This window comes from Pan troglodytes, chromosome 3, assembly GCF_028858775.2.
Source record: "Pan troglodytes isolate AG18354 chromosome 3, NHGRI_mPanTro3-v2.0_pri, whole genome shotgun sequence".
In the NCBI taxonomy this organism is placed as follows: domain Eukaryota; kingdom Metazoa; phylum Chordata; class Mammalia; order Primates; family Hominidae; genus Pan; species Pan troglodytes.
Window position 1 is genome coordinate 47,345,341 of NC_072401.2, and position 20,643 is coordinate 47,365,983.

The 20,643-nt window shown below is 47.8% G+C and overlaps 1 protein-coding gene across 2 annotated transcripts in view; it reads left to right on the forward strand.

Moving 5' to 3' along the window:
- Nucleotides 1-2,708: 2,708 nt before the first annotated feature.
- SCD5 (stearoyl-CoA desaturase 5) overlaps nt 2,709-20,643 on the forward strand; it is a 169,477-nt gene continuing 151,542 nt past the window's right edge. The window contains exon 1 of one of the 2 annotated variants that reach the window (XM_001141318.6): nt 2,709-3,497. In XM_001141318.6, the coding sequence (XP_001141318.1) occupies nt 3,266-3,497 (232 nt within the window). In that variant the 5' untranslated portion in view covers nt 2,709-3,265. The remainder of the gene's footprint in view (nt 3,498-20,643) is intronic. The other variant, XM_517188.8, reaches the window with a different exon arrangement.

Below are 20,643 nucleotides of genomic sequence, written 5' to 3' on the forward strand. Positions count from 1 at the left end.
TGCAGATCGGTTGCACAGTAATGTGCATATATAGTTAACACTACTGAACTGTACATTTAAAAATGGTTACAGTGGTAAATTTTGTTACATACATTTTATGTTACATGTATTTTACCACAATTAAATATTTTTTTAAAATCCTTCCCCAGGTATCACTCCCCCTCCTCCCTGCTTCTGTGTGAATTAACAACTCCCTCCTTTGCACCTCTACATTATCTTGCGTATACCACCATTATGGCTCTTATTACATTTTTGGTAATTACGTGTTTGACAGGATAAGGGTTACTGTCCCATTTGCCCCATCCTGGGACAGGTGAATACTTATCCACTCCTGGGGTCCTGACTAGAAGCTAGGAAAATATACTAGGGTCTTTGGCAAGACAGAGGAAAGAGGCAGTGACCCCTATGGCATAATTGGCTAAAGAGGACCGTCGTTATCAGCAAGAATATATCTTGGATCTTGTAGATGTTTCACTCTGAGGCTGGACCTGGAAGGACCATTTTTCTTCAACAATCCTTTTATAGGCAGGCTCTGACAAACCTAAGTAACACTTCTTTCCTCCCTCAACACACAAAAACATCTTCTCCATTATGAGGACAGCCAGCTGACATGACTGGTCATACCTGGTCTGACCCACAGGAGGGAAAAGAGAAAGATGTTCATTCAAGATGGATTCAAGGGCCGGGCGCAGTGGCTCACGCCTGCAATCCCACCGCTTTGGGAGGCCGAGGCTGGCGGATCACAAGGTCAGGAGATCGAGACCATCCTGGCTAACGCAGTGAAACCCCCGTCTCTACTAAAAATACAAAAAAAAAAAAAAAAAAAATAGCCGGGCGTGGTGGCGGGCGCCTGTAGTCCCAGCTACTCGGGAGGCTGAGGCAGGAGAATGGCGTGAACCCGGAAGGCAGATCTTGCAGTGAGCCGAGATCAGGCCTCTGCACACCAGCCTGGGCAACAGAGCGAGACTCCGTCTCAAAAACAAAAACAAACAAACAAAAGATGGATTCAAGATAGAACAGCTGACCTAATAAAGAAGGTTCTCAGGGGGGACAATAAGGAACTATTTTTGCTTCCCTTGGACTCCTTGTATGTAAGTTTGATACCTAATTAAATTTTTTTTTCCGATAATGGACTGTAACTTTCTGCCCTTCCAAGGTCATAGTCAAGAGGTTACATTTGTTTGCTCCATCTTTGCTTCTAGATGGGAGCTCCTTTAGGGGCGGGACCAGACTTTATTCATCCTTGGATCCCCTGTGCCCACTGGTCCTGGCACATAGCAGATGCCCAATAAATGCCAAATAAATGACTGAATGGTTAGAATGAGGGTCTTTACAGCATTGAGCCTTTCCAATAACCCGGAGAGAGGCTTTTGGCCGAGCAACTAGTCTACCCCAGACAGAAAGGACAGTCTGAACTAGAGAGCCACAGGGAGTAGGAAGGTCTGCTGGGTATGGGGAGCAGAGGGAGCATGAGAAGAAAACGTGGTTCATTACATAGCCCAGGTTGAACAGACAGATGAAAATCGCACCCTCCAGCTTCATGTTCCACTGTCTGACTGGTCATTATATAGGGCCGACATTTATCTGGTCTCCAGGCAAATTCTATAATTTCAGCTCCGTCTGAAGCAACACAGTAACACTGACTCAGTGGCCTAGATTCCACAAGTGCCACATACCTTGCTTTAGCTTAAATCAGGCATTGTTTTGTCTGGCTGCTGGGACTGGCTCAGGTCTGCTAACAATAAGATGCTTATGCATGGCCCTTTCATGCAGTCAGTCTTTTAAATTTTTTTGCCTCTCTTGAAATCCTGGAAATGATTCCTAACAACGGTTAATCTAAAAATCAGCTGGTTTTGGTCAATATAATGGCGCCCCTTCGAACTCACATTCATGGAATATGGAAGCTGGAAGGAAGAGTAGAAACTAGTTCTGCTTCTCAGGTAAGGAAATCCGTGCCCAGAGAGTTGGGCTGGGTTCCAGCCAGTTAAAACTAGAACTCAGAGATGCGGTCCCGAGCCCTTTTACTTCTGCTGCCTGCCCGCAATTGCGGTCACACCTGCTTCAGACACTTCCAGCTCAATCCTCCCTCCATTTTCTGTGCAACTAGGGTCCTCTCTGGAGAGCTCTTAAGCCATCAGCTCTAGGAGAGAAGTGGGCAGACACAAATCTTTCACAGGTTAATTTTCCTTGGAACATTCTGGGTGATTTTTTTGTAAAGCCCGATTCTCAATGGTGTTGATTTCAGGGTAGTGTTCCTCACTGAGAGCTAAGGAGGCGTTGCAGAAGTGCGCTGATTAGCTAGAATTGACCATAAACAGAGTGGCGCGGCGGATGGGCAAAGGGTGGGCAGCGAACTGGCCCAAATCATCTGTGCATCACCTCACAAGCACCAACTGAGCACTTACTGTGTGCCTGGGTAATCCACAGCTGCCTAATTAAGAACCAGCAGCTACCTTCCAACCCTCCCCTGGCCCGAGGAGCCCTACTAACTGGCAGACTGAGGGACTTCTGATTCTCATCGTGGGTCTGGCCTTAACTAGGGTCGCGACTCCAAGCAAGTATTTAAAATTCTCCAACCCAGGTGGCCTGAGGCTTGAGAAGAAATAAAAGGCTTCTCAAAGGGATGATAGTTTCGGGAAGTTTTTTTTTGGGGGGGGGACTGGAAAAATACCATAAAAGGCATTTTGGGGGTCACACACACACAAGAGCAGAAGCGCTGTGAGCCGCCCTGCAGGCTCCCTGCCCCGGGAGCCACCTTCCACCCGCCCCCGGGCGGAGGCGGCCAACTCCCGCCCAGCGGGCTCCCCAGTTCGGCCCCGAAGAGCCGAAAGGGGGGCGCCTTTGTCTATAAGCGCCGCACGGGCGCTCCTGATTGGCTGTAGCTAAGCAGGGCTTTCTTCCGCGCTCCTTCGGAGTGCTCCCTACAGCGTCGCCGGCCCCGTTCCATTTCCACAGCTCCCCCTCCCCGGCCGCGCGCCCCTCCCGCCCCGCGCGCGCCTCCTCTTTCTCGCTGCCGAGTTCAGCCCGGGCAGCCATATGGGGGATACGCCAGCAAGAGACGCCGGCCGCCAAGATCTGCATCTTTAGGCCACGCTAAGACCCTGGGGAAGAGCGCAGGAGCCCGGGAGAAGGGCTGGAAGGAGGGGACTGGACGTGCGGAGAATTCCCCCCTAAAAGGCAGAAGCCCCCGCCCCCACCCTCGAGCTCCGCTCGGGCAGAGCGCCTGCCTGCCTGCCGCTGCTGCGGGCGCCCACCTCGCCCAGCCATGCCAGGCTCGGCCACCGACGCGGGGAAGATCCCTTTCTGCGACGCCAAGGAAGAAATCCGTGCCGGGCTCGAAAGCTCTGAGGGCGGCGGCGGCCCGGAGAGGCCAGGCGCGCGCGGGCAGCGGCAGAACATCGTCTGGAGGAATGTCGTCCTGATGAGCTTGCTCCACTTGGGGGCCGTGTACTCCCTGGTGCTTATCCCCAAAGCCAAGCCACTCACTCTGCTCTGGGGTAAGTCCCGCCGGCGCCCCCTGCGCCCCGGCCTCCGTGGCCAGCCTGCGCTGGGGCGCGCGAGGTCGCCGCTCGCCCCTCGGCTGCGGGCGGTGCGCAGCGACCCCCGGTCTCCTCTCGCCTCCCGCTGCGCGCCGCGGCCCCCTTGGCATCCAGTTCTCCGTCCCTTGGGACGGGCAGGTGTTTCTGTCCCAGTATTTCAACTTCCGCCCCCCCCCCGCCCCACCCCGCCGCGGTCTGCCTGAGGAAGCGCATTTGCCGGCTTCCCGATGGAGAGCCGGGGGGGACCCGGAGTCCTGCGGCGCCACTGCTGTGCGCAGAGGCGCGCGAAGGGAGAGGCTCGGCACAGGCTGAATCGGCTCCCAGCGAGGGAGGACGGGCGGGCGATTGTGTCACCTCTTCGGTCCCTGGGGCTCTCCTATCCCCCTCATCACCTCCGCGGGCCACGGACCGTGGGAACAGAGATGAGGACAAGTAAGGGAGTTGGACCGGGGAGGAGAGACCCGGCACAGGATAGAGTCTTGGTTTACGCGCACCAGATGGAAGATACCGGTTCCCCTCTTGCCTCTCCAAGGCCGCTGTCCCTGCCCCCTCCGCAATCTTCTATGCCCATTTGCAGTTCTCGGTGAAGTTTCTCGGTGAGCAAACCGAGCCCATGGCGAGAGCGGTCTGACCCTAGCACGAAGCTCCGACTGTGGCTGTGCAGAGCCTTCTCCAAACCCTGTTCCCATTTGGCCAGTGGGAACCTGTGGCTCTCCTGGTACCCTCCTTCCGTGCACCCCCACTCCTGCCAGTAGGGAAGGGACCCCGGGCGCCGACCACCATTCCCCTTCCCCTGGGCCCCAGGGACTGCGTGCCCACCCCACACGACCCCAGTCGTTGATCTTTGAACCACTTCGCAGCCGCCCTGGCAGCAACAACTGGTTTTGGCCTCCTTTACTGAAGCGGCAGTAGCCAGGACAAAAGGCACAGGCATTGATATGCTGAGTGAGAATTTGACGAGGTAATCCAAGATGCCCTTCCAGCTCCCGTTTCCCTGATCTCTAGGGGCGGGCAGGAGAAACACAACCTACTTTTATTTCCAGAGGGGAAGAGGAAGGAAGAAAATAAGACCTCTTTCTACAGGGCTTTTTTGGCATGGTGCCAGCTGCAAATGCCTAGGTAGATAATGGGGCCACTATGGTTCCAAGCCTTCCCTTGAAATCCTGCAGTCCCTGCTCTTGGAAGTAAACCCATCCAGAAGTGGGTACCTCTTAGGGGGTGTGGCTCAGGGAGGGCATAGCAGAGTTGACGGATGGTGAGAGAGGTAGGATCTTTGGGGATCCCTAAAGCCTTTAAAGTCTCCCCAAAGCTCTGGGAAATCTCCTGCTTCATCTTTCCTTCTCTCAGTGCACCTCCTCATTTCTGTGTCCTTTTCACCATCACCTTTATGTGTTGGTTTAATTCTCCAACTGACTGTAGACTGTATGATGTTCTGCTGTTGCTTCATGAACACACTCCCACACTGCCAGCCAAAGCCCTTATTGCCCAGAGTTCTCCAACAAGCTCCTCTCTCCCCCCTGCTTCCAGAGGCGGGGCTGGGCTTGGTCCTCAGAGCCTGGTGGCCTCTAGGGGATTGAGGCTTATCTTTAATAGCTGTGGTATTCAGAGAGTGCTCAGGGAAAAGTGAGCACTTAAAGTATTATCTTACGTGCCTAGGGCTCACTGGCTCCACTTCTTACAGCCTCTGAGCCCCAAGACCCTGGCACTGGACCAGGAGCCACAAGGACAAGGCCCCTCTCTCCAAGTTTGCCAGGTCACCTCTGCCCTTTCCGGACCGCTCTCTGTGGTGAAGATAGAACCTTTGTTCTGAAAGATCTTGGCTTAGAGGACACCTCCCAGGCCCCAGTGTCCTCTAGCTTCCTTAGAGAAGTTAACACACTGAAGGAATCTGGTTTCCCCTTTGTGACTCATATCCCAAACCCCATTCCATACCTCCCTGGATAAATTCTGCCTGTGCTTCATCTGCTATTTCCTAAGTCTTTTTTTTTTTTTTTTTTTTTTTTTTTTTGAGACAGAGTCTCGCTCTGTCGCCCAGGCTGGAGTGCAGTGGTGCGATCTCGGCTCACCGCAAGCTCCGCCTCCCGGGTTCACGCCATTCTCCTGCTTCAGCCTCCCAAGTAGTTGGGATTACAGGTGCCCGCCACCACGCCCGGCTAATTTTTTGTATTTTTAGTAGAGATGGGGTTTCACCGTGTTAGCCAGGATGGTCTCAATCTCCTGACCTCGTGATCCACCCACCTCGGCCTCCCAAACTGCTGGAATTACAGGCGTGAGCCACTGCGCCCGGCCCGTAAGTCTTAATTCTCTCCCCACCTTCATTGCCTCCCTAAAAAAAAAAAAATAGCAGACAATGGTAGATATTAGAGTTTTAAGGTCCAAAATTGTGACTTAGAAAAAGTCCAAACAATGGGTCTTATCTGATGAATAGCTACTGCTTCTGCTGCTTTTTTTTTTTTTTTTTTTTTTTTTTGTGAGACAGGGTCTTGCTGGAGTGCAGTGGCACGATCATAGCTCACTGCAGTCTCAGTCTCCTGGGCTCAAGCAATGCTCCCACCGCAGCCTCCCAAGTAGCTGGGACTACAGGTGTGCACCACCACACCTGGCTATTTTCTTTTTCATTTTTTTGTAGAGATGGGGGTCTCACCATGTTGCCCAGGCCGGTCTTGAATTCCTGGGCTCAAGCAGTCCTCCCAAAGTACTGGGATTACAGGCGTGAGCCACTGTACCCAGTCTCATGAATAGCTTTTGAGGGAAGAAATGAGGGACAATCAGAGACCAGCTAAGATCAGCTGTGCTGATGGCTAGGCTACATAGTAAGCAGAGGGACGAGGCAGACCACTGACTCAGGGTTATTTTCAGTGAAAGCCCTGGTGCCTTGATCCACAAATTTCCCCCCACTGAAGGCCCTTTTTCACCACCTCCCTACTGGTTATGTGTAGCATTAGGGCCAAGTTCATGCCCCAGTGGGCTGCTCATGCACTTCAAGGACCTGACTTGTAGAGGAAATAGGCTTAGCCTGTCCATTGCTTGCCACCCTCCACACCAGATGAGGTTGTGCTGGAAACAAGAGGCATCTATGCAGTGCACCCAGCAGGAGATGTGTTGGATGTGCAGTGTGCAGAGAGTAATTTGTGTGGTGGTAAAATGTCATCCGTGAAAGAGCCATCAAATTGTTAGTTCATCAAGTTGTTAGTTCTCCTTGGGGCCAGAGCATGTTGTTTTCCCTTTTTATCCTTTTCGTTTTATGAGTGGGCAGGCTGTCAGGACAGAATGCTCTTGGTGCCCCCAGGTCCTCAGCAATGCATTCATGACTTTCAAGGACAGAAAGCGGCCGGGCATGGTGGCTCACGCCTATAATCCCAGCAGTTTGGGAGGCCGAGGCGGGCTGATCACAAGGTCAGGAGATCGAGACCATCCTCGCTAACACGGTGAAACCCCATCTCTACTAAAAAAAATACAAAAATTAGCCAGGCGTGGTGGTGGGCACCTGTAGTCCCAGCTACTCAGGAGGCTGAGGTAGGAGAATGGCGTGAACCTGGGAGGTGGAGCTTGCAGGGAGCCGAGATTGTGCCACTGCACTCCAGCCTAGGCGACAGAGTGAGACTCCGTCTCAAAAAAAAAAAAAAAAAAAATGGACAGAATGCAAACTCCAACTAGAGGAAAAACCTGTATCTGAAGGCTTGAGCTCACAAAAATGCCTGCTTGAGAGTTTCTGGCCAAAGGGACAGTTAGTCAATGCCCTGAATCCCAAGATGGGTAGAGCAGGGAGTGAGGCCTTGCAGTTACTGTGTGGACGTGTGAGTCCTGGGGCTGCTTCCCAGCGGAGCCTCCCCTGATGGCCTCCAGACTTCTGGCTGTTGGCTCCCAGAAACATCAAGCCCTTTTCTGTTTTTTCCCTAAATGTCATCCGAGTCCCCTAAATGTGTCCCATAGTGACATCATGACTCTTTTCCTCATGAGATAACTTCAGTGACAGCACCAGGCATGCAAAGCAGTAATTTTCCCTGTTTCCTTTGATAGATCAGCCATCCTTCTATCCTGTCTTGGCGCAAACGTGACCATTGTTAAGGCAGATATAGCGTTCTCTGGTGCCCTGCTGGGTTCTTGGAGCATCTGTACCATCCTGAGTGGGATTCAGCATATGGCAAGGAAACTGAGAAGTGGTGGAGATTAACAAGGCAGTGTGGGGTGATGGGATGGTCAGTAGAAGCTGGGGCTTGGAAGGCATTGGTCCACCAGTCACATTCTGAAATTTGCCCAAAGATGAGCTGTCTTCCGTTGGGCATCGGGTAGTCTGTACCTGGTCCTGATGTCTTCATTGGGTTGTGCTTCTTTTCCATCAAGTCCCTCAGGTTGTTGAGGACCCCCAAGAATGCATGGTCATGGACTTCTGTCTTGCCCCAAGGTTTTCTAGAGTAAGCAAGGCTCAGTAGACAGGCAGATCTGAATGTGAATCCCTGCTCTTCTACTTACTTACCAGCTGAATGGCCTTGGACAAATTTACATCTCTGAAGCAGTTTTCTCACCTTTAAAATGGATATATTAATACTGTTTGTTCCTAAAGTTGTGAGAATCAAATTAGATGATATGTGTAAATCACTGAGCACAGTGCCTGGCTCTTGGTTGGTGTTAATTATTCACTGTCATTATTATTGGTCCTAATACTGGCCCCTTTTCTTTAGCAGAAGAAAAAAAGTCTTCCGGCAGCGCAATAAATTCCACAAAGATGGCACAGAACTTGGCTTCACATCCTCTCTTGCATAGAAAAGATAGATTTGGCTTTGGAAATAAGGGCTCTTTCTCAACGTTCCAAAGAGAGATGAACACAAATCCCTTCTGTGCTTCCTCCCTCCTTCATGCCCTTCTCTTTCATTCCATCTTCCTCCTATTTTCCTCCAAAAGATCATTGTTTTGTAGCTGGGATCTTTTTGTTCAGCTGACAACTCAGCTGGTCTTGAGCGTTTTCTTTGGGATTTTTGAGCACAGCTCAGAAACAGGGCCACATCATTTCTTTGAATCTCTTAGAGTCTCAGTTTTGACTTTTCTCCCTCCCTCTTCCTTTGACTCATCATTTAAAAAACTTTAATGCTCAATTAAACTACTAAAAATCTAAGAAAAGTGAATGACTCTTCCTTTCAAACGTTGTAATTCCAAGCCCATTGTTGTTACAACTCTTGCATTTTTAACAAATGGGCAAGCATTAAGAGCCTTACCCAAGCCTGGATTGCAGCTAGATCGGAAAGAATAGAGTGTGCTTTTGCTGGCTCTAATAGTCCCAACAAGTATGAACATAGATTGAGGTTAACATTATTAACTCAATTTTAAAACAAACAAACTGATCAAGGTCACTGCAGACGGCACTGTGACCATGAAATGAGAAAGAGAGCTGCAGAGTAGAAACCAGTGCGAATCCTGACATTGCTAATTAGTTCAACTTCAGACTCGTTTCTTTACAGTTTGTGAGCCTCAGTTTCCTCATCTGTAAAGTGGATACAATAATCCTGAGCAGACAGTTATTTGAGAATTTGGGCATATGTATTTTCTTTGAGACAAGATCTTGCTCTGTCACTTGGGTTGGAGTGCAGCAGTGCCATCATGGCTCACTGCAGCCTCAACCTCCTGGGTTCAAGTGATCCTCCCACCTCAGCCTCCCAAGTAGCCAGGGCTAGAGATGTGTGCCACTGCACCCAGCTGTTTTTTGTTTGTTTGTTTGTATTTTGTAGAGATGGGGGTCTCACTATGTTGCCAGGGCTGGTCTTGAACTCTTGGGATCCAGCGATCCTCCTGCCTTGGCCTCCCAAAGTGCTGGGATTACAGGCATGAGCCACGGTGCCTGGATAGGGCATATGCTAAAGGGCTTGCTAAAGAGTAGACACTCAATGCTATCTACTATTATTACCTCCCAAGGTAGGGGCCTGGTCATGAAACCTGCACTGGCTTACTGGTCTGTCTCCGACTTGGAGTACTTCTGACTCAAATGTAAGGCACAGCTTTTTTTTTTCTAGATGGAGTTTTGTTCTTGTTACCCAGGCTGGAGTGCAAGTGCAGTGGTGCGATCTCAGCTCACTGTAACCTCTGCCTCCTGGGTTCAAGCGATTCTCCTGCCTCAGCCTTCCCAGTAGCTGGGATTACAGGCATGCACTGCCATGCCTGGCCAATTTTGTATTTTTAGTAGAGACAGGGTTTTTTCATGTTGGTCAGGCTGGTCTCAAACTCCCGACCTCAGGTGATCCGCCCCCCTCGGCCTACCAAAGTGCTGGGATTATAGGTGTCAGCCACCGTGCCCGGCCAGGCACAGCTTTTAAATCCAAATATTTAGTCATGACCTTGCTATAATATTTTAGTTTTCCTTACCTAGTTTTGTGTGTGGCATAAAATTATAATAGTTGCTTGGAAAAAGTCAGTGATTTGCAAAAGGGTGACACAGCCGTGGTTTTGTTGTTGTTGTTGTTGTTGTTGTTTTAAGGATCTATAAAAGTGTCTTTGAGTAGCATTTTTTTTTCATTGAACATTTATTTTGAAATTCTGTAGTCTCTGGAACACAGTCTACCCATTCCTCTGTCCCATGTTTCTTTGGAAGTGCCACAACCTTGGGTGTAACAAGAGTACAACCAGCATTAGGCTGTACCTGGAATCAAATGAATGCAGTAAGGAGCTTGCCTGGAAGCCAGCACAGAGTAAATGTTAGCCTTCCTTTTCCATCCACACGTTTCCTTAGTGTTTCACTTCGCTCATTCCCTCTGTTCAGCAATTCCTTTGGAGAGTGAGACAGTCTAGCCAGCCCGCTGGATAAAGAAAGCCCCGTGGTTATCAGGAAGCCCTGGTCCTGGGTAAAGGCAGTTTTTTTTTTTTTCCAATTTTATTTCCCCTGGCAATGGATTGGTGGCCACAACAACAGGTACCTGTTGTGAGCTGTTTTCCCTCACAGATGCCCATTGTTTGTTCATTACATGTGTGAATGGCCATGAGAGAGATCCTCACAGTAGTGCATGCAGGCACATATTCATTCATCCACTAATCTTTTTTTTTTTTTTTGAGATGGAGTCTTGCTCTGTCTCCTAGGCTGGAGTGCAGTGGCACGATCTCGGGTAACTGCAACCTCCATCTCCCGGGTTCAAGCGATTCTCCTGCCTCAGCCTCCTGAGTAGCTGGGACTACAGGTGCATGCCACCACGCCCGGCTAATTTTTTTATTTTTAGTAGAGATGGGGTTTCACCGTGTTGGCCAGGATGGTCTCAGTTTCCTGACCTCATGATCCACCCACCTTGGCCTCCCAAAGTGCTGGGATTACAGGCATGAGCCACCACACCCAGCCCACTAATCATTTTTTAAGTTCCAATGATTGTCAGAAATGGTGGCACATCAGAATCACTTGGGTGGTGATTAAAATTGTCAGAAGCCTGGGCCTTTCTTTACCTAGGCCTGATGAATTGGAATGTCTAAAAGAGATGCCCTGGCTTTTTTTTTTTCTTTATTTTAAGCTATTCAGGTGTTTCTAATGCACAGCGGGCTGAGAACCATTATTCAGTTTCCTTATTCAACAATATTTATTACTTACTCATTACCTGCCAAGCGCTGGCACCATCCTTGACTTCATTGCACTTACAGGCCAGTTGGAGAAATAGGTGCACAGGTGACACCCCTCAAGACACCATCCATTCTCAAGTGCCATGGGGCCGAGAATCAGTGCCAGCTTAGGGGGAATTGGGAGGCTCCCCAAAGGTAGGAGCCAAGTGGAGCATGGCAGGAGGTGCAGGGCTGGTCGTGGAGAGGCTGGGTGAGCTGGCATCACAACCTGAGCAAAGGTCCTGAGAAAGAGAGACAGGGCAGGGCAGCTCAAGAACTCAATTGTTCAGCGCGGCTGGTGAGTAGAGTGGAGAGAGAGGAACATAACGTGGAGAGGGAGACGTGCTGGAGGTCTCTGCTCAGTGGTGAAAAGATTTAGCAGACCTCATCTGGTTTGTGGAAAGAGAGGCTGCCCAGGGCTCCCTGCAGCCTTCCCACTGGCTCTCACCTCCTCCTCTCAGCCCATCGCACATAACAATGATTTCTAGTGTGGAGGAACAGTCTCAAGCCCAATTTCTAGACCAGCACTTGTCGGTGGGATGTGTGAAGTTATTCAGGAAAGACACTGGGACAAACATCTCATTGGGTGCGAGTGTCCCTGACTCTTTAGTGGGCTTGAAGTGGGGCTGAGTGCCTGCCTCAGGCTGCGTGGAGCTGAGGGGAGGCTTGGAATAAAGTCTCAGTTGGGCATTTGATTTCACAGACTCAGACTCAGTCCTGGGGGAAAAATTACTAACAAACAAATACACTAACAACGACAACAACAACAAAAAACCCCTAAGGCTATCACAAACTCAGACCAAACCCAGAGCCCGTCCTCCTTCCCCTTCCTTCCTTTGACCTGTACTCTTTCCACTGCTTCTAAAAGGTACATGTGTGGAGAGGGGGTTGTTCCCATTCCCCCTCATTCTTTCTTTAGCAGCTGATTTCCCACGAGCCCACATTCCAGGGAAGATGGATCTGCCCTCCTTCATATCTCGCTGCCCATTTTTGCAGGTGTTGGGGCTACTGCAGGGCCTGCTGCTTACTAGAAAGGTTGGAGGGCTCTGTGGGTCCTGGCAGGCTGCAGGTTTCTCTCTGGAGACATTCCAGAGCTTTAGAACAAACATGCAGACAGTCTTACAGCTGCAGTTGCCTGAGCCTTAAGGGCCTTGCTACTCAAAGTGTGGTCCTCGGACCGCCAGCATCAGCATCACCTGGGAGCTTGTTAGAGAAAACAAATCTCAGACCTCACCGACCCCGCGGAATCACTGTCTGCATTTTAACGACATCTCCAGGTGATTCATCTGCACACAAGTTCAACCACAGGCTGACCATTTAGAGAAGCTGGACTTGAGTGGGATTTTGCAGTTTTTCCTTTTGATGGCCTCCTCCCCTTTGCTTCCCCTCCTACCCTTCTGACTCCTTGTAGCTTATTTTAGAACATGTCGGGATCCTGCTTCTCTTGTCAACAAAAGGCTGTTGTTAAAATCTTTCAGCCGGCAGCAGCAATGTTTAATTCATGGACTAGAAAATTAATTTTATTTTCATGAATAGAGCTGAGGAAAGATAGCAAGGAGACTCTGTGCATGGCCCTTGGGAATCCAGCTTGTCTATTTAACAGATGAACTGGCAACAGTGGGGAGGCCTGAGGGGAGGGCTGCCTTCTACACACTTGTGTAGCAAATTGTATTAGGATGCTTTTGGCTGCAGGTATCACAAAATTCAGCTTCAAATGGCTTAAAAGAAAAGGAAAATTTCTAATTTCACTGATAAAAAATCTTGAGATAGGGCACTTTTAGGATGACCCAGAAATGCCATCAAATAGCAGGTTTGTTTTCTGCCATGGTGGCTTGTTGCATTCAGTTTTCCTCATGGTTACAAGGTGGCTGCCAGAGTTGTGGGCAGCACATGGAGTCAATGTCCTATGGAAGGAGAAGGAGGCTGCCCCTCCCTGAAGTTTCATTTCATCAGAGACAAAATCTTTCCTGGTTACCTCACAGCTGATCCTCACAGCTGGTGTCCTCTTAAATCTCACTTGTGGCTGGGCACAATGGCTCATTCCTGTAACCCCACCACTTTGGGAGACTGAGGTGGGTGGATCACTTGAGGCCAGGAGTTCCAGACCAGCCTGGCCAACATAACGAAACCCCTTCTCTACTAAAAATACAAAAATTAGCTGGGAGTGATCGTGAACACTTGTAATCCCAGTTACTCGGGAGGCTAAAGCACGAGAATTGCTTGAACCCAGGAGGTAGAGGTTGCAGTGAGCCGAGATCATGCTGCTGCACTCCAGCCTGGGTGACGGAGCAAGACTGTCATAAAAAAGATTTAAAAAAAAGTCTCACTTGTAGGATTGTGTCATGTGTCCCTTGGTAAACCAGTCATTGGGAAGGGGATGGATTACTATGGGTGGTTCAGCCTGATCAGGGTTGGACAGTTTCTTCATCTGTTGAGGATACTATAACAGAATACCACAAACTGGGTGGCTTTTAAATGGAAGAGGAAGAAATTTATTTCTGAGTTCTGGAGGCTGGGAAGTCCATGAACAATGCATCGGTAGATTGGCGTCTGGTAAGGACCCACTTCCTTATTCATATATGGTGCCTTCTTTCTGTGTCTTCACATGGCAAAAGGGGTGAAGGGTCTCTTCTCTCTCCAGCCTTTTAAAAAGTATTGATTGATTGATTGATTGACAGGGTCTTGTTCTGTCACCTAGGCTGGAGTACAGTGGTGCACTCACAGCTTACTCTAACCACGAACTCCTGAACTCAAGGGATCCTTCTACCCCAGCCTCCCAAGTAGCTAGGACTACAGGGGCACGCTACCATACCTGGTTAATTTTTTACGTTATTATTTTTGTAGAGAATGAGGGTCTTTTTATGTTGTCCAGGCTGGTCTCAAACTCCTAGCCTCAAATGATCCTTCCACTTCAGCCTCCCAAAGTGTTGGGCTTACAGGCATGAGTCACTGAGTCTAGCCCACCAGCCTTTTCTTAGTGCCTTAGAGGGCACTAATCCCATTCCTGATGGTTCCATCCTCATGACCTAATTACCTCCCCAAAGCCCCACCTCCTAATACCAACACCTTGAAGGTAAGGATTTCAACATACGAATTTTGGAGGGAAGACAAACATTCAGACCACAGCAGCCACTGAGTCACATGAGGCAAGGGCAAAAGAGCCAAATGAAACAGAGGCTCTGGCTCGAAGGAAGCGGAGGGCGTGGCTGCTGAGACAGCCAACACCTCTTCCAAGGCCTTCCTTGGTGTTGCCTCCATTCCCTGGAAAGGTCTGGCTCCTGTGTTTTACATTTCAGTGTGCTCTTCCCAGTAGAGCGGTAGGTTACTCTGGGCACAGGGAATTTTTAAACACCCTTGTGGGAGGGTTCCTGGAACTGAATTAAAAGAAAAAAAAAAGGGAAAACCAGTGACTTAGAATGTGTTCTTTACCAAGATTCTCCATGGTGACATACTTTCCCCAGACTGATCGTTTTCTTGGTTGGTCATTTTCCACATCTTTCAAGTGACACAGAATCTCACTGATGAAGTCCTAACCAGATTTCTGTTCTCTTGCCTCAGATTTTGCTTCAAAAGGGAGCATTTATAAGGCCAGTGCATCCTCATTTAACCTCACACAGCAGGTACTTTTTATTTGCACAAACAATCTAGGAACAAAGATCTTGCTTAGGAGGAGGGAGCTAACTGTGTGAAACAAAACAATAGCTTTTGGCCGGAGTGGACGGAAAACCTTATTTTAAAGGGCAGATGTCAGAAAAATGTGTAGAAGTGGGACTGTGGCATAGCCATTGTGTAAAACCTTTCAGTCAAACAAGGCATGTAAAATGCCTACTTAAGGTAAGTGCTTGATCTATGTTGCTCCTGGTGGCTGTTGGGAAGTTTTTGAAGATTGCCTTGTTTTTTTTTTTTTTTTTTTTTAAGGCAAAGTCTCGCTCTTGTCCCCCAGGCTGGAGTGCAATGGTGCGATCTCGGCTCACTGCAACCTCTGCCTTCTGGGTTCAAGTGATTCTCCTGCCTCAGCCTCCCCAGTAACTGGGACTACAGACATGCACCACCATGCCGAGCTAATTTTTATCTTTTTAGTAGTTTCACCATGTTGGCCAGGCTGGTCTCGAACTCCTGACCTCAGGTGATCCGCCCACCTCGGCTTCCCAAAGTGCTGGGATTACAAGCATAAGCCGCTGCACCTGGCCGAAGATTGCCTCTTAAATAGAGAAAAAAAATCAAATATCAATGAGCTTGAAAATGAAACAAGACATGAATAAAGTTTAGAAATCAGGTTTAAATTTATTTTCTTCCTATATCTCTACCTATTCTATCAACATTGTCACACACTTGCTATTTGGGCTGTGTTGGTTTTAGCTTGGTTCTCTGAAGAGACAGTGGCTTACAAATGCAGCCTATGACCTAAATTGGAAAGGCCGTCTCTAATAGCACCCTCCTCCTTAACATCAAAAAGCATTTATTAAGCAAGTAATTAATCACTTACAGCCTGGGCCACCCATTGTGTAAGAAAACAAAGACCAGGTCTCTACCCTTCTCCCTTTCATAACTGAAAGGAACAGCTGTAATTTCCCCCAGTACCCTAACCAACTTACTATTCTTTAGGCAGGGGTAGATAATGGAAAATATTCTTACTTTCAAACTTCCATGCATGAAGTTAGAAATGAATTTCTTTTTTAAAAAAATGAATTTCTAAAATGTAATTGTCCCGTGGAGTAGTTTATCAACCCACCCCTCTAATAGGTTCGTAAGAAGCTTTTGCAGATGGTTACAATAAAGCTCATCTCTATTCTCAGCCTATGACTCACTTGAGTGTCCCCAGAAACATTTGTTTTGCCCTGGAGTCTCTGTTAGCAAAAGGAGATATTTATTAGGAAGTGTGAATAATGCCTACATATCTCCCCCTTCCACCTCTCACCCCCAAATCCATTGTTTGGCTGTGTAGCAATTGAAGAGTGGGTGAGTCATTAGCATTTTTTAGCTATACTCAAATTACTGTAGACTCTGTAGAGGGAGAAAAAATAATTTTTTCTCCACCCCTTGTCATTTTTAGCAGGGAAAGACCCCCTGCAGCAAAAGACAGACTAGCAAGAGAAAAACAAATAGAAATGTATTGACATATATACCTCAGGTATACAGGGGAGATAACCAGGAAACGAGTAATTCTCAAGGAGGTGACTTTGCATTCAGGCTTACATACGATTTTCAACAAAGAACAGTAAATTTATAAGGAAGTGACAGGACAAACGGAAAGGACTTTGAGTCTGGAGGGAAGGCAAATTGATAAAGGGTAGTTAGTAAGGCTTGTTATGTAGATTCCTTTGATGTCTTAAGGCTGCTAGGGGTCTAACTTTGTCTTGCATGGTCATCCTTTGCTTTCCCTTATAAAGAGGGGAGGAAGACCCTTTTGCCTTTGTAAATCTGTGTCCTGCTTTTAGGCAAATAAGGGGAGGGCAGAGAGCTCTTCTTGTATCTGCTTCTTTTCAATTGCTTTCAGCTCAAAATAATCCTTATGCCAGAGTAGTGTATTTTGGAGCGGCATATTCTGGTTTCCTACAGCATCATCTGGAGCTGGGGGGATGGGGGCTGGTGAGCGAAGCCACTACCCTGTGAGTATAGATGAGATCTGCACTTTACTTGGCAGAGCTCCCATGAGAACTGGAAGAAGTCACAGCTATTAGAGCTAATACTGCCTACAGACAGAGCTGGGCTTCCATCAGTGTGCGCCACTGTGGCTCTACTAGTTGTTAAAATGTTGAAATAGTGAATAGCTGCTGCCTTCCCTGGTACTCCTGGAATCGCCAACAATCCAGGAGCTAAAGGGTTATTGCCTGGCCCAGCTGCAGGGCTTAAATCTGCATCTGTTCTGACTGGTTTTGATTGGCTGGTGCCCTGTGGGTTGTCAAATATTTTTAATATCACCTCTGCATTTGCATCCTCTTCTTACATAATCCATATAATCTTCAGCTTCTATCCCTTTCATGGTTCTAGTTTAATGAGAACTTAAAAAAAAAAAACAGTCTGTTTTTCTGGCTTAAAGTTATGTCCCGAAACCATGTAAAGAAAGGCATTACAGCACTGTCTACATTCTGGGGCTTTCACTCACTTGTCTTAATAGAAGCTCCTTTTGCAGTAGAAGCAATGTGTATCTAAAATGTGATTTTATTTTCTGGTTTACAATTGCCGTTGTATATGATTTCCTCCCCCCAAAAAGAATTGATATTAATTTTATCATCAGAGAAAAATAACACCATAAAGATAAAATTGTGAAGCTATTTCTTTTTGGTGTTAGGGGTTGGGAATATGATGTAGAAGATGGCACTGCAGATTTAGGTGTACTCGTCACTCACAATTCATTTTCCCATGAGGCTGTATATTGTGTCTAGGTTCTCGGGCTAGCCTGGAGTCAGCGTCACTCAAACCATCACCTGAAGCGTTGTATAGGTAATTTTTTTAAATTATAGAAAGTGTGAAACATATACAAAAGTAAAGAGAACTGTTACCGCTGCCTCACATGCACCTGGGGATTTTTTTTCTTTGAAACCATTTTACTGTGATGTGTAATTTCAAGCTCATAGAACAGTTGTTAAGAATAGTATCAGGAACTCCCGTAGACTCTATCCAGATTCACCAGTTGACATCTTGCCTCATTTGCTTTATCATTTCCTCTATGTATGTATATACATTATATACGTGTGTATGTATAGAATCTATATATTTTTTCTGAACCATTTAAGAATAAATTGGAGACATTCTGTCCTTTTATCTCTAAATATTTTAGTGTATATTTTCTGAGAACAAGAATATAACCACAGCACAGTTATCAAAATCTGGACATTTCTTTCTTTCTTTTTAAAAATCTTTTTCTTTTTTTTAATTTTAATTTTTTTCCTTTTTTTTTTTTTTTTTTTGAGACAGAGTTTCGCTCTTGTTGCCCAGGCTGGAGTGCAATGGTGCGATCTCGGCTCACTGCAACCTCCGCCTCCTGGGTTCAAGCGATTCTCCTGCCTCAGCCTGCCAAGTAGCTGGGATTACAGGCATGCGCCGCCACGCCCAGCTAATTTTGTTATTTTCGTAGAGATGGGGTTTCTCCATGTTGGTCAGGCTGGTCTCGAACTCCGACCTCAGGTGATCCGCCCACCTCGGCCTCCCAAAGTGCTGGGATTACAGGTGTGAGCCACCGCACCTGGCCAATTTTTTTCCTTTTTAAATCTGGCCTTCCTGAGTAAAAAATCTGGAAATTTACTTTTGATATTCTCTACTGCACAGTGGAAAGTCTAATGTCATCAGGCATCTTTGCCATGTCCTCTTTAGCTATTTTTTTCCCCCTTTGGATTAGATTGAAGCAAATTCCAGGCAATCATATCTGTAAATTACTAAGTATCAAGTATTGGCAGAGGTCATTCTGGCTACATTGTCCATGGAAAACTTTGGGGGCAACCTTTTTCCTACTAACTCTCCCTAGTCCTTGGGAAAAACAGCTGTGAGAGGCTGGAGATGGGTGGAAACAGAGAAGCAGGAGTCAGTCATGAGTGAGTCGTACTGAAGTGCACAGTGTGGTCTATGGCCGTCTGCATCGGAGTCATCTGAGTTGCATGTTGAATATGCAGATTTCAGTGCTCCATCCAGACCTACAGAATTAGTATCTCTGGGGGCCAGACCCAGGAATCTGCATTTTATCAAGTGTTGCTGGTGGTTCTTATACCCAGGGGGTTGGAGACATTCAGGCCCTGAAGCAGGTGGCCTGGGAGTGATGCTGTGTCCCCATCAGGTGAACATCACCCTTCTCCCACCTCAGTATTGTTGTGTGGCTCTCCTTAGAGTGACTGAAATTCCAGCCCAGATTCCTTAGGGTTGACAAGAGGTGCAATTTTAGGCATGTGAATAGCCTTGGGTGTGTTCCCTCCATAGGAATCCACATGTTGGTGTGAAGTGCTTTCAGCACATATTTTCTTCTAACACAGGGCTGACACCTTGAGGGAATGGGAGCTTCACAGGAGCAGGGAGAATATTAGGACCTGGAATACTTTATAGGGGTGGAGTAAGTTGTTTTCTTGGGGGAGGATGGGGGTTGGGATGGGAATAGATACTTGGATCGTCCCTTAGATGTGTGGGGGAAAAGCTGTTAGGAAGTAGGAGGTGAAAAAGGACCCTGGAGAAAGCCTCAAATAAGTAGCTTTGGGCACAAACCTTAACCTGCACCTTGGGAGAGGAACAGGAAACCTTCTTTTCTAGGATTGGTGTGAGGACTAAATCAGGTGCAGCAGCTGCTTCCCAGGAAGGACCAGCCCTGCTATGGGAGTAGTTATTACCCCCAGAACCGGACAAGCACACTGATGCTGTCATTCCACTGTATTTCTGGATTTCCGCTGTATTTCAGGATTTCTGCTGTATGTCTGTATTCTAGTAAATTTGTTAATTCTAAATATGGAGGTTCATGGAACTCTTCTCTAAGGTCCCTTCTTATCTCTGGAGACTTTTATAATCACCTCATTTGGAGAGGAGCAGACACTTCCCTCGATCAGTCATGCCCCCTTTTCAGGCAGGCTGGAGACACAGTGCAGTTCTTCATGGGACTAAATTGCCTTTAGGGGCATCCTAGATTTAGTCTTCTCTGTGACCCAAGATACGAGGGCCCTTTGTAAGTGTTTCTGAGCCACTGACAAATGGGTGGAAAGACAGCCAGGCTCTAGATGTTAGATGCAACTGAGAGGTGGGGAGGACTTAATCCTCACCTGCATCCTGTCAACAGTGGCCACATGACATAGGTGATTTTGCTCACCCACGGGGTGATGAGGGCTGATGACCACCCTCATCTAGGACAGTAATCTGTCTTAGTCTGTTCTGTGCTGCTATGTCAGAATACCACTGGGTAACTTCAAATGAACAGAAATTCATTTTTCATAATACTGGAAGCTGGGAAGTCCAAGACTGAGGGGCTGGTATTTGGTGAGGGCCTTCTTGTTGCATCACCCTATTGTGGAAGGGCAATGAGAGGGTGAGAGAGAGAGAGCAAGAGGGAGCCCACCTCATCCTTTTATAGTTAGTCCACTCCTACAGTAATGGCATTAATTCCTTCATAAGGGTAGTGGCCCAGTAACCCAAACACCTCCCATTAGGCCTGCTTCCCAACACTGTAGCACTGGGAATCAAGTTTCCAACACATGAACTTAGGGAGACACATTCAAACCACAGCATAACCCAAGTGGATATTTCCATTCCTTCTGCTGAATCTTTCCGCTCCCTTCTCTTGGAAAGGAGATGTACTTTCCAAGTCCTTTTTTCTTTCTTTCTTTTTTTTGAGATGGAGTCTCACTCTGTCAGCCAGGCTAGAGTGCAGTGGCGTGATCCCAGCTCACTGCAACCTCTGCCTCCCGGGTTCAAGCTATTCCCCTGCCTCAGCCTCCCTAGTAGCTGGGACTACAGGAGCACGCCGCCACGCCTGACTAATTATTTTGTATTTTAGTAGAGATAGGGTTTCACCGTGTTGCCCAGGCTGGTCTCGAACTCCTGAGCTCAGGCAATCTGCCTGCCTCAG